Below are 13,641 nucleotides of genomic sequence, written 5' to 3'. Positions count from 1 at the left end.
TTCATACTGTTATCAATAGACGATCGTCTTTTTTATAAAATTCCCAGTCATTCCAGTATAGGTCTGGAAACATTGCCCAATGGGCGGCTACTATCACGAGGGGGGGGGGGGGGGGGGGGGAAGAGAAAGTCGTTCGAGTTGTACAACTTCCTATTGGTCCACGTCGGTATTTACCGTAATACCCGAACGCGAATCACCGCCACAAAACACACCACGGAAACTTCCGTTCAGGTGCACTGAAAAAACAAACCACAGCGATACCACAGCGAGTGTGCGCCGACGCGTTCCACGGTGAATGTTGAACACCGAACCGGATTGACTCGAAATCGTAAAGTGAGCTGCGCTCGACGTTAAACAGTGCGCGTCCCCAGAAGCGACGGCTCTCCCTATTGGCTGAGCCGCCGGATGTGAGGTGGCCATCGGCGGAGCAAGCCAAAGATAAACACGTATTCACACTGTGGTGGGCGCAGGCGATAAATGTCATGAAAAACGGGATCTGAAATGTTGAGATGCAGTAGCTAATAGGATCCTATGTGAGCAGGCTGCGGGATAAATATCGTGTTTGTTACCCGGAGTGAAGGTATCCGGTAGAGAGAGCTACACCGAGTAGGAGTAGGTGAGTCTGCACATACTGACAGCTGTAACATTACCTAACGCTAACCCGCTAATGACGGCTAACACTAGCTGTCTGGGCACATATACAAACAGCAGAGGAGGTTAGAGACCATAAAGCACCTTCATAATAATTAACACATAACGCAGGGAACGCCAGCATGACGCTAAGAGGTTAGCCGCTAACCTGTGACAGGGTTAGCCATCCAGCTGACCTGTCGTTAGGTGCGGTAGCTAGCTAGCTCCCGTACATATAAGGTGATCAAGCTCCACACACTTGTTCACCGTGTTGCAGAATCCGCTTCCATATTAAGCAATATTGTGTAGCGTTAATGAAGCTTTAGTTCATAATTCAGCTGCGCGTCTATTAGACGCGGTACTCCTTGAGGTGGACCATCGTACTAGTTGGAGTTTACTTCACACATGTAGGCTCTGACGCTGAGATTTTATCTAAAGAAAATGTGCAGGGAATATTGTGCTATAGAGGAAATGCACTTTTCTGAATCATGCCCTCAGTAAGTTTACGTTGACTCCAAGTTGTTAATAGATCCTGTAAACATTTGCCCCATCAACACTAGCACAGTATAGAACTAAGCAATTCAATTTCTAACTACTTAAACGTTTGTTTACATGCATTGTCAAATGATTTACTTACTGAGACACAATCCTGCGCTCTGTCTGTAACTGCAATTATTCAGCAATGTTGCATGTTGTTGGAACATACTCTGCCATTCAATGACTGCACGTGTGTACTAATCCTCTTTCCAAGGCCTCAGATGTTGCCACTACATTTGCACCACGTAGTCTCTGGTCTCTTGACTCAATAATCTTTATAGTCTCACAAAGTTGTCTGTGACCTTCTTTTGACACATCATGGGTCAACGTTGGCTTTGCTGATCAGTTTTGTCCTGGTTTATCACTCTAATGACCCATTTCTATAACTTTTCCCCTATCCCCCTTCTGCTGCCTGCTCCCACTCTGCAGTGGCGTCCATCATGGTGCGAGCAGTCTTGGTGACGGCCACCAGTCTGGTGCTGACTGGGGCTGTGGTGGCCCATGCCTACTTTCTCAAGCACCAGTTCTATCCAACGGTGGTCTACCTTACAAAAAGCAGCCCCAGCATGGCGGTGAGTCTGGTGTTTGGTCGACTGCCCTATCGATCCAACTCAGTTCGAATTTGTATTTATGCCCAGTTCAAAACAGGTATTTTGTAGTAGTGTAATAATGTGGACTATTGTTTTTGCCATCTTAATATATGCCGGTATGAGGACAATTCACAATGTATTGCTGTATGAAGAATCGTGGTCTTATCTGCATTGTTCAACTCTTGCCAATACAAAGTAGAAGTAAATTATCTTGATCGTTATCTGCAAAATAGAATATTGTGCAGGAAAACCCAAATCGACTCCTATTCTAAATATAGGTCCTTTGTCTTCCTCTGCAGGTCTTGTACATCCAAGCCTTTGTGCTGGTGTTTCTGCTGGGGAAGTTCATGAGGAAGGTGTTCTTCGGCCAGCTGAGGGCTGCAGAGATGGAGGTACCCTTCTGGCTACACTTCCATTGTATTTATGTTAAGGGAATGCGTACCAGATACCTTTGCAGTACTAGGCTATAATATGCTTTGAGAGATTCTATATCAATTGCGGAGGCCTACTCGGATCCTTGTTATACGTGTGATTATTTCTACATAGAATGTCTGATCTTTCTGACTTAGAAGCAAGGAAAATATATCTAAAGGTAAAAATGTCTAAATCATCCGCTCTGCCCGCTCCCTGACCTCCCCCTGACCTCCCCCTGACCTCCCCCTGACCTCCCCCTGACCTCCCCCTGACCTCTCCCCCTGACCTCTCCCCCTGACCTCTCCCCCTGACCTCTCCCCCTGACCTCTCCCCCTGACCTCTCCCCTGACCTCCCCCCCTCTTCCCCTGACCTCCCCCCTCTCTTCCCCTCTCCTCCCCCTCTTCTCCCCCTCTCCTCCCCCTCCCCTCCCCCTCTCTCCCCCTCTCCTCCCCCTTTCTCCCCTCTTGCCCCCCAGCACCTGATTGAACGCTCGTGGTACGCCGTGACGGAGACCTGCCTGGCCTTCACCGTGTTCAGGGACGACTTCTCCCCCCGCTTCGTGGCCCTCTTCACGCTGCTGCTCTTCCTCAAGTGCTTCCACTGGCTGGCCGAGGACCGCGTGGACTTTGTGAGTGACACACACGTACACGTTGGCCTCATGGTGGTTCACGCTTTAGTCCAGATTAGTGCTGTGCCCGTCCACAATACGTCGTCTGATGGTGAATGTCATCGGGGATCAGCAGTTCTATTCCCAGAGGCCAATTAGTTCTGATGTTATTCTGCACTGCGTGTTTTTTTTATTTCTGAAGAGCCTTGGTAGGCCTATACTGCTCGACACAAATAATATAAATGGCCTATCAACATATTAGGGATGTGTCTTGGGCTGGCAGAGAAAATAATTTCAGCCGAGACATGAATCGCGATTCCAAGTCTGATCAAAGAGATACTCACTTCCCCATGCAGTTAATCTAATGAACCGCATCCACTGTTATCACATCTTGACGGAAGATGATTAATTTGGAATTATTACTTGGATTTTATTATTTTTTTCCAAAGCTAGACAACTCATAACTGTTTTGGCTTCGCTTATTAAATGTCAGGCCCTAGGTCTGGCTATAAAAGTATTTTACTATAAATACCCAGATGCGCCCGTGGAGTGTTAGAGGGGTTGGTTGAAAGTACCTAGCTTCCGTTACCACAAAGGAAATGGTGCATGCAGCGACTGGCGAGGTCCTGTGGTTCATATACCACCCCTCCCCACACTGTGGTGGGAAACAACCAGCTACAGTGGTGCAGTATGTGGGACACCATTCTGTCTGCATGTGATGTTAAAGATGATGTATTTGACTGTGATGCCCAGACATACCATAAAGACATGGCCATTCTACCTCAAGATATTGGGTTTATCGTATTGCCAGCCTTCAGCTGCACTCCATTCTTTAGTTATTACCACTAGCCCAGATATTGCCTAACTTACTAGAAATCCAAGATCTGAGAAGGGAAGGAGGCTTTTGCTTTTATGTGAGTGACTCTTTACCTTTGTGACGGCATTGTTCATGTTTACTCCCTTTTCTTCAGATGGAGAGGAGTCCGAACATATCCTGGGTGTTTCACTTCAGGGTGCTATGTGAGTAAACATAACGAGACACGTATTGCCAAGGGCCGGAACATTCATTCTCAAGTTGCAGTTCAACTGCAACTTGGAGGATTCCAGCGAGCTGCTGTGCCCCTCTCACACGGACACGCGTTGGTCTCAGGGGGTTTCTGTTGTATTTGCATTGACACTGAACCTATCGCTGTGGCACAAATGTATTGGCTGTAGACGGATTCATGTAAATGATGATGATTGCACCTGGCTTCAAACCATGTTGACAAATGGGCTATGAAGGGTTATCTCAAAGTACATTTCTATAGTTTCTGGGTTAAAACCTAAAATAATTTGTGAAAACAAATTGTTTGTTTGGGTAAGCAGTCATTGTGCTATATTTCCAGAGGTCGTAGTTTAGAAGTAATAGGATTTATTTCACATCAAAGTACTTCATCTGTGTCAATATAAATTGTCTACGTGCGTGACATACACCGTTAACCAATCATTAATTGCCAGACTTCTACAAGTCTATACATGGTTAATGGTAATTATAAATCTGATACACATTTTTATTCAATTAAGCTCCCAAGTAGATGGTGAGATGATATCTCGAAATACAATTTCCTATGTTGGGCTTAAGCCATTGCACGGCTCAGTCTGACTTTAGTTTGAAACAGTGTCGCCAATAAAATTCATAGCTTAACCTGAGAATGAGGGCTTACACATTTTGGCCAAGATCTACAAAAGTGATTGCTAGAGTATTAACTGTTTAAGAGTAAAGGTCCTTTTTAGATCAGATGAGTAGCGAATAAACTATCTGGAAAAAGCAAGAAAAACGTGGATGAAATGTTTGCGTTAAAACATTATTTATATGAGCCGTCACACGAATATGCTGTGAAAAAGTGATGGATTGGAACAAACCTATATAGTGGTGGAGTGTAGGAGTCGTTTATGAATACATGCCTGTAGGGAACCTAAGAAATGTGGCTGATGTGTGCATCTGTGTGGCTTTATCTCCTCTCAGCTCTCATGGGACTGCTGGGAGTTTTGGACTTCCTGTTCGTCAACCATGCCTGTCACAGCATCATCACACGGGGCGCCTCCGTCCAGCTGGTCTTTGGGTTCGAGGTCGGCCCGCTTTGCATGAAGCGTTTTATCTACCGTTCATGACTTGTGGTTTTTATTGGTTATTTGATTACAGGTCTAAATATACTTGTACTCTGCCAAAACCAAAAGACCCAATTACAGATTGCTGGCCAACACCAGTTCCATCTGTCTACATATGATGAATGTCATTGGACCATGGCCACCGTTGATCTGGCTCACTGGCCCCATGCTGGCGTTTGCTTTGGCAGTGTGCCTCTAAATGTGCAATGTGTTCGATTGTTCATTTAAAACATAAAAGAAGAATGAACTAGTATTAGGAGAATGTGAAGAGATAGCAGTGTTTGTGACGTCAGAGGCGTGCATGTGTCGTGTTGCTGAGATGTTTACCTAAGGTGGCAGCTTCACCGAGCCGTAGTGTAGCGGGAATTTGTACCACAAGAGGTCACCATCACTGCGGCGTCAGCCCGCCCTGATAGTCAGCCTCCAAAAGGGCCTATTCAAACCTTTGGTCAATTCAGCTAAGAAAATACGTGATAGAAGTAGAAGAAACTAGATTTAACAGTGGCCTTGCTTCCCGATGTAAGTAAAGGAAATCAGTTTGATGCTGAACTTGCAATGTATCTTCTAGACTTAGTAAACAGCTTTCAATGCTAAAGCTAGTGTCGGCTTTGTAGCGAAAGCTTCTAAAGGTGGCTCCTTGTATAAGGTTACTGACTGTGTAAATATGTTTGCTAAGTTAGCTGTTTGTTGATCCACCGTTCAGACTGGTTAGAATACATTAACTTTCAGGTAATATGCTGTCCCCTATTGGTTTATAACTTGACTAATTCAGCCGTCTCTTGCATGTTGCACCTGTTTAATGTGTTGACATTTGAAAGATTCTAGAAATGGCGAACTACAACCCGCACTGGGTGGAGAAGAAAGTAAATTCCAGATCCTATAGTGTGTGTGTGTGTGTTCTAAAGGTTAATGTAACGGCTGCCTCCCTGTGCCCCGCAGTACGCCATCCTGATGACCATGGTGCTGACCACCTTCATCAAGTACCTGCTGCACACCATCGACCTGCAGAGCGAGAACCCCTGGGACAACAAGGCGGTGTACATGCTGTACACGGAGCTCTTCACCGGTACGCTGGTCACCCCCGCTGACTGCCTTGTCTTTCAACCCTGTGCTAGTGAATAGTATAGATGTTAAAAAAAAATCTGCCTTTTCCTGCTAGAATATTCATTCACCATGATAACAATATCTACTCTAGATACTCTAGATGAATTTAATGTTTTCTTCATTGAAAATAAAAGTGCTTTTCTTTAAAAAAGTAGGGGCATTTCTGAGTGACCCCAAAGATCTGAACGGTAGTGTATATCTCATAATGATATAACCACCATGAGTGACGCGTTGCCCTGTGTCCTTCAGGCTTCATCAAGGTGCTGCTCTACATGGCCTTCATGACCATCATGATCAAGGTCCACACCTTCCCGCTGTTCGCCATCCGACCCATGTACCTGGCCATGAGGTGGGCGCCACACAAGGCTTTTAGTTGAACTCCTTTTTTGGTCCTTTTTTGTTTTAGATGGGTCCTTTTTTGTGCAGAAGCATGCTTTTGTTTAGATGTAATGCTTTGCAGCTTAATTAATTCATTTGTATTAGGCGTCACGTGGCTCAGGAGGTAGAGTGGGTTGGATGGTAACCGGAAGGTTGCCAGTTTGATCCCCGGCTCATCCTAGCTGAGTGTCAATGTGTCCCTGAGCAAGACGCCTCGCCCTGTCTGCTCCCGACGAGCTGGCTGTCGCCTTGCATGGTTGACACCGCTGTCGGTGTGTGAATGGATGTATGAATGGGGGAATGTTAGGCAACATTGTAAAGTGCTTTGAGTGGCCACTGGTGAGAAAAGCGCTGTGTAAATGCAGTCCATTTACCATTTTACAATTGTATTACTATTTAGTTGCCTATGTCATACAGCCACTGTTGTACTAAATGTGTAATTTGCATCTGTCCTATTTGTTATCTTTCAGGCAGTTCAAGAAAGCAGTGACCGACGCTATCATGTCCAGACGGGCCATCCGCAACATGAACACCCTGTGAGTCACGTTGATCCTCGCGCTCAAGTGTGGACGTGCGCTGTGTTGTTCTTTCCCCACACCTGGATATGTTGGCTGCGTAGCTTCTGTCTCATTGAGCATGTACCCCTATGTCCTCGGTGCGCTCCAGGTACCCCGATGCCACTCCCGCAGACCTGCTGGCCTCTGACAACGTCTGCATTATTTGCCGTGAAGAAATGGTCACAGGCGCCAAGAAGCTGCCCTGCAATCACATCTTCCACTCCAGGTCAGAGTCCGTGTTCACCACAGCCTCCTGGACAGCAGGACGTCTAGTGTTGGTCCAGCTCCTGCAGCTTGGCGCTGTCAGCCTTGTGGTCTATTGTCTTCCACACACACATTAACACACCCAACTGATTACAAACAATTAAAAGCCTTGAGCTCTTGTTGATTACAAAAGTACATTGAACAACCATTCTGAACTTTTCATTACGTGTGGTGTTTGGTGGACTGCACTAATTAATCTTTGCTGGGAGAGCAGATTTTAAATGCAATTGTGGTGTAACACGGTTTCTTCCCTCTGCCAAGATTCATCGTGTTCCGTCTCGTGAACGGCAGAGGAGAAGGAGCCTTTTTTATTAAAGGCATTTTACCTTTTTTTGATTCAGGGAAGGCCACTGAGAGCAGGCTCTCTTTTTCAATGGCGCCCTGATTACCACATGCAAATAAAAACAAAAATACAAATGTACAATAAATATAAACAATTGGTCAAACAACCAGAACATCCTTTAGATACATATAAATAATACAATGGGACGATTATAAAAAGCTATTTAAAACCTGAGCAAAAAAAGGTTGAATGGGATTTCCATCATCCCCTTGGAGGTCTGTTTGCCGCCCTACCCGTCCGCCGTCTTCCACAGCGTCCGTCCTCAGCCTAACCCTCCTCCCCTCCGTCCTCCCCCAGCTGCCTGCGCTCCTGGTTCCAGAGGCAGCAGACCTGTCCCACCTGTCGCATGGACGTCCTCCGAGCGTCCAACGCCAACCAGACCCCGGCCCCGCCTCCGGCCCCGCCCCCGGCCCCCGCGGCGGCCCCTAACGCTCCGGCCGGCCCACCCCCCAACGGTGATTCCCCCAGAGCGCTCAATATTTAGCAATTGTTTTTGTTATGGGGGAAACGTTTAAAGTTGAAAATTGTTGCATTGGTATAATCGGCCATAAAACCCCATATATCATATCCATTGAATCAGTTTGACTGGCTGTTGTGTTAACGGCAGTGTGTCAGGGGGTACAGTGGGTTGATTGGTAGCCGGAAGGTTGCTAGGTCGATCCCCGGCTCCTCTTGGTTAGGGTGTCCCTGAGCAAGACACCTGACCCCTGACTGCTCTTGACGAGCTGGCTGTCGCGCCACATGGTTGCCTCCGCCGTCGGTGTGTGAATGTGTGTATGAACGGTTGAAAGTGGCTTTGGATGAAAGCGCCACCTAAAATGTAAAATGTTAAACACTCCAGCAAGCGCTCTCCTAGGATTGCAACCTTTTGTTTCCCAATGATGTTAACCAAGGGCCTCTGCCCTCCCCTCCAGTGGCCATGGGCATGCTGCCGGGGTTCCCCCCTCCCGGCATGTTCCCCTTCTGGGGTCCCTTCCCTGGGGCCCCTCTTCCGGGCGCACCCCCCGCCAACGGCCCCGCCGCGGACACGCCCCAGGGCAATGGAGAGGCCCCCCAGGCAGCAGGTGAGACCCCGCCCAGCGGTGGGCCGCGGACAGCCGGCCCGGTCCGTGTGTTTTGTACGGTGGAAGATGGCAGGGCTGCATCATCAGGACGTAGCATTTCACTAGGGTCTGCTCGGGAAGTTCTAGTGAAGGAAGGTCGTGAAAGTGGTTCCGTTTGTGTTTTCTTTAGAGCTCTGAATGTAGGGCTCTCTCAGGAAGCCTTGTGTTCGCCAACAAGAATTGATGTGTAAAAAACGCACCTCGGTTTGAAAGGGAACGCGTTTAGGATTTAACGTGCATGAATTCATTTTAAAATCACCAAAATATGAACGGTAAACAACCTTTCCCGATTCTCTTTGCATAAAACAACTTCCTCAAAGGAAGGAATAGAGGTCCAAGCGCATTCCGTAGAGTATTAAGAAGAGCGAGCTTTAGGCATTTTGTTTTATTGTGTAGTTAGCTGCAGTGAAGTAGACCCTGCAGCATGTTGCTCGAATTTATCATTCTTAAACAGAGTACCCTTAACTGATACGGTTTTAATAAAGCTTTCATAACAATGTGAATGGAAAGGTCTCGGTCTAGCCATCTCGTGCCGGCTCCCTCTCCCCTGGTCTCACCTGGGGGGGGGGTGTTTTTTTGCTTCGTCAGGCTCCAGCTGGCCTCCTCCCACTACGGACCAGTCTGCAGCCCCGCCCGGCCAGCCCAACCCCGGCTTCGGGTTCCCTTTCGCCCCCCCGCCCTTTCCCTCCACGCCTTGGCTGCCCCCCCCACCCCCGATGCCCTTCGGTGAGCACCTCTGGAGGGCGTGGTGGTGATGATGATGATGATGATGATGATGATGGTGCTTTTAAAGGCCCAACGGGTTATTTGTTTCCTTTACTTTTAAAGGGGCACTGCTTCACTACTAATGGACCATGTCTGTAGGGAATGTGCATATGTTTTTCAGAACTTTATGAAACAAATCCTTATGCTCTAGTCGGTTAACGTCACCTCTCTCTCTCTCTCTCTCTCTCTCTCTGTCTCTCTGTCTCCCTCTGTGTCTCTCCCACCCTCTGTGTCTCTCCCACCCGCTGTGTCCCTCTCCCAGTGTCGTCCATGCCCCCGCCGCCCCCGTCCCTGTCCGCGCTGTCGGACGAGGAGCTGGGTGAGCTAGAGGCGGAGGGCCGGCGGGGCCTGGAGGCGCGGCTCCAGTGCCTCCACAACATCCACACGCTGCTGGACGCCGCCATGCTCAACATCCACCAGTACCTCAGCACCGTGGCCACGCTCACGTGAGGCTCCCGCCTTCAGGGTCTATGATGGCTCTAGTCTATAGGTCTATGATGGCTCTAGTCTATAGGTCTATGATGGCTCTAGTCTATAGGTCTATGATGACTCTAGTCTATATGTCTATGATAACTCTAGTCTATGATAACTCTAGTCTATAGGTCTATGATAACTCTAGTCTATAGGTCTATGATGACTCTAGTCTATAGGTCTATGATAACTCTAGTCTATAGGTCTATGATGGCTCTAGTCTATGATAACTCTAGTCTATAGGTCTATGATGACTCTAGTCTATAGGTCTATGATAACTCTAGTCTATGATTACTCTAGTCTATAGGTCTATGATAACTCTAGTCTATGATGACTCTAGTCTATAGGTCTATGATGACTCTAGTCTATAGGTCTATGATAACTCTAGTCTATGATGACTCTAGTCTATAGGTCTATGATAACTCTAGTCTATAGGTCTATGATAACTCTAGTCTATAGGTCTATGATAACTCTAGTCTATAGGTCTATGATGACTCTAGTCTATAGGTCTATGATAACTCTAGTCTATAGGTCTATGATGACTCTAGTCTATAGGTCTATGATAACTCTAGTCTATGATAACTCTAGTCTATAGGTCTATGATAACTCTAGTCTATGATGACTCTAGTCTATAGGTCTATGATAACTCTAGTCTATAGGTCTATGATAACTCTAGTCTATAGGTCTATGATGACTCTAGTCTATAGGTCTATGATAACTCTAGTCTATAGGTCTATGATAACTCTAGTCTATAGGTCTATGATAACTCTAGTCTATAGGTCTATGATGGCTCTAGTCTATAGGTCTATGATAACTCTAGTCTATAGGTCTATGATAACTCTAGTCTATAGGTCTATGATGGCTCTAGTCTATAGGTCTATGATAACTCTAGTCTATAGGTCTATGATAACTCTAGTCTATAGGTCTATGATAACTCTAGTCTATAGGTCTATGATGGCTCTAGTCTATAGGTCTATGATAACTCTAGTCTATAGGTCTATGATAACTCTAGTCTATAGGTCTATGATGGCTCTAGTCTATAGGTCTATGATAACTCTAGTCTATAGGTCTATGATAACTAGTCTATAGGTCTATGATAACTCTAGTCTATAGGTCTATGATAACTCTAGTCTATAGGTCTATGATAACTCTAGTCTATAGGTCTATGATGGCTCTAGTCTATAGGTCTATGATAACTCTAATCTATAGGTCTATGATGACTCTAGTCTATAGGTCTATAATAACTAGTCTATAGGTCTATGGGCCATTCTCAACATCCACCAGTACCTCAGCACCCTAGCCACCCTCACGTGAGACAGGCTATATGATAAATCCCCAGTCTATAGGTCTGTGGGTCTGTGGGTCTGACTCAGCTCCATGTAGAAGGCGTTGGCTCAGTTAAGCCGTGTGTGAGGTCCATAACTGGGACTCAATGAACTGACCAGGCTCTGTTGGTTCCTCCCCAGCCCCCCCCGTACCGGGACGAGGAGCACAGCCCGCTCGGACCCCTCCTCCTCAGCAGGAGCAGAAGCCCCCGGCCCGGAGGAGTCAGCCAGCAGCTGTGAGTGGGACTAGAGCTATAACCAGCAGCTAGTGAATGGGACTCACACAGGGAGAGTGGGACTAGAGCTATAACCAGCAGCTAGTGAATGGGACTCACAGGGAGTGGGACTAGAGCTATAACCAGCAGCTAGTGAATGGGACTCACAGGGAGAGTGGGACTAGAGCTATAACCAGCAGCTAGTGAATGGGACTCACAGGGAGAGTGGGACTAGAGCTATAACCAGCAGCTAGTGAATGGGACTCACAGAGAGAGTGGGACTAGAGCTATAACCAGCAGCTAGTGAATGGGACTCACAGGGAGAGTGGGACTAGAGCTATAACCAGCAGCTAGTGAATGGGACTCACAGAGAGAGTGGGACTAGATCTAGCAGGAACTGAACTAATGTTAAAAAGCACTCTCAGCTCGGAGCAGGACCTGGGGCCGTTCGAAGTTACGGTTTAGGATATTGTTAAACTTGAACCAGAACTGACTCAAGTGAGCCTTTTCAGAACAGCTGATTTCAATCCTGAGGAACCTGTTCTTGTGAATACACTTTTACTTTGTGTGTAGGTATAGAAATCAGCAATTTAGACATGTCGGTTGATTGACATTATAATACTATGTAATGCACCTTGGACTGGCGTAGTTTTGGATGAGGCCGTCGTTCAGCAGTGGACGAGCTCCCTGTTGTGCGTCCTGCAGCCAGACATATCTTTGCCGTGTTGACCGCTGAAACCAGCCTCTGTCCCCGTCCTCCAGCTGAGTCTGCGGGCGGCGCCACTGGCTTCACCCAGCCGGCCGACTCCACCACCGCCGCCGCCTCCGCCTCGGAGGAGCCCGAGGAGAGGGAGCCCAGCGTCGACGAGGAGGAGGAGGAGGAGGTGGCAGAAGGAGGCGCCGAGCCCAGCGCCGCAGAGCTCAGACGCCGGCGCTTGAGGAAGCTCGAGACATCCTCGTCATCGCAAGCCCCGCCCGACAACTGAACGCCGCCCCCAGCAAAGACAGACCCAGCGACCGCGGGCCGACGGCCCCCCACCGACCAGGAGGCGCCGCTCAGCCAGTTAGATCTGTTCTGTGTTTTTTAATTCATTCTTATTTAGGGCCCCTGCGGGCCCCCGTCTCTCGCCCTAGCTCTCATGCCTTCCACTGGCCGGCCTTTTCTAGCTGCAAGTCGGGACCCGGGTGGTGGAGAGACCCCTCCCCCGAGGACCGCGGAGGGAGCGAGCGGTTTGTCTTCTTTACTGTAGTTTGTTTGGCTGCTGTTCGTGACGACGTGAACGGCGGCCGCCACCACCAAGAACATCCTAGGCTGACTCCCGTCGGAGGAGAACCCAGCAGGGGGTTCTCGGATCAGGGAGACTGAGCACGTTTTATTTTGTATGTGTTTGGTAGTTGAACGCTATGGAAGGTTGTCATCTGCCTGTGGACCGGACCCAGTTTTGGGGATGGCGGGGGGCTTCCCTTCACTGTATTGCTGGTTCAACGTAAACTCTGTTGGGACTTTATCACTAGCGGGGTACACAAAGAAATCTTGCTGTAGACTGTGGAAGATTACGACCATTTGTTTTTTTTTGCTTTTCTTTATTTAGATCTCGACTTTTGTTTCCATCTGGTTTGTGGAGGTCTTGTCACCACAATGTTACATAGAGGCTATGTAATTGAACCTGTACATACTGTAAAGAATTTTAATAGTATGAACTGTACATAATGCTAAATAAACTGCTTAAACAAACCGGCTTCAACTAAACAAGTGCAAGTATTTTGTTGTAAGACTTATTTTATACAGCGAATCACTCTTTACTGCCTGGGAAATTGTCAATCTTCTGGCTATGAAAATTGTGGCTTACATCTAGTGCCAATTGCTCATTCTTAATAATCCTTAAAGTGATTTGCACCATTTAAAGAACACCTAATATCAGATGTTGGGGAAACTGCATGCAAGTGTTAGTCTTGTTTTGTTGTAACATTTAGATATTAATTAGATTTCTGGTGGCGCTACATTGGAGTACTTTAGTTTAAGTCCAAATTGATTCTAAACGCATTACTGTATCATGTTCTTATATTACCATGGTAACCCTACGAGGCCATTTAGGTCAAAGCAGACTGTTAGCTCTAAAAAATATCTTTAATGTACTCAAAGTTATAGTTAAAGTGGATTAAATGGGCCTAATGTTAGAAATATGAAA

General features: G+C 47.1%; 1 protein-coding gene across 2 annotated transcripts; it reads left to right on the top strand.

Annotated features, from left to right (window-relative positions):
* Positions 1-264: 264 nt before the first annotated feature.
* syvn1 (synovial apoptosis inhibitor 1, synoviolin) lies at positions 265-13,623 on the top strand. 2 transcript variants are annotated; one of them, XM_079745437.1, is made up of 16 exons: positions 265-612; positions 1,597-1,739; positions 2,057-2,149; positions 2,648-2,800; positions 3,751-3,799; positions 4,785-4,888; positions 5,867-5,993; positions 6,281-6,380; positions 6,880-6,945; positions 7,076-7,192; positions 7,871-8,028; positions 8,488-8,637; positions 9,265-9,402; positions 9,704-9,887; positions 11,379-11,473; positions 12,215-13,623. In XM_079745437.1, coding segments are annotated over exons 1-16 (1,902 nt in total). In that variant the 5' UTR covers positions 265-611; the 3' UTR covers positions 12,439-13,623. The 2 variants fall into 2 exon arrangements, with proteins under 2 accessions (XP_079601563.1, XP_079601564.1); XM_079745438.1 differs by having other exon boundaries at positions 267-616.
* Positions 13,624-13,641: the final 18 nt, after the last annotated feature.

This window comes from Pollachius pollachius, assembly GCF_949987615.1.
Source record: "Pollachius pollachius genome assembly, chromosome: 10".
Lineage (NCBI taxonomy): Eukaryota > Metazoa > Chordata > Actinopteri > Gadiformes > Gadidae > Pollachius > Pollachius pollachius.
This window is presented reverse-complemented; position numbering and strand designations above follow the sequence as displayed.

Coding starts and splice junctions, on each gene's coding strand:
- syvn1 (XM_079745437.1), top strand. Junction 5,994..6,280: donor GTACACGGAGCTCTTCACCG/GTACGCTGGTCA, acceptor TGTGTCCTTCAG/GCTTCATCAAGGTGCTGCTC. Junction 9,888..11,378: donor AGCACCGTGGCCACGCTCAC/GTGAGGCTCCCG, acceptor GTTCCTCCCCAG/CCCCCCCCGTACCGGGACGA.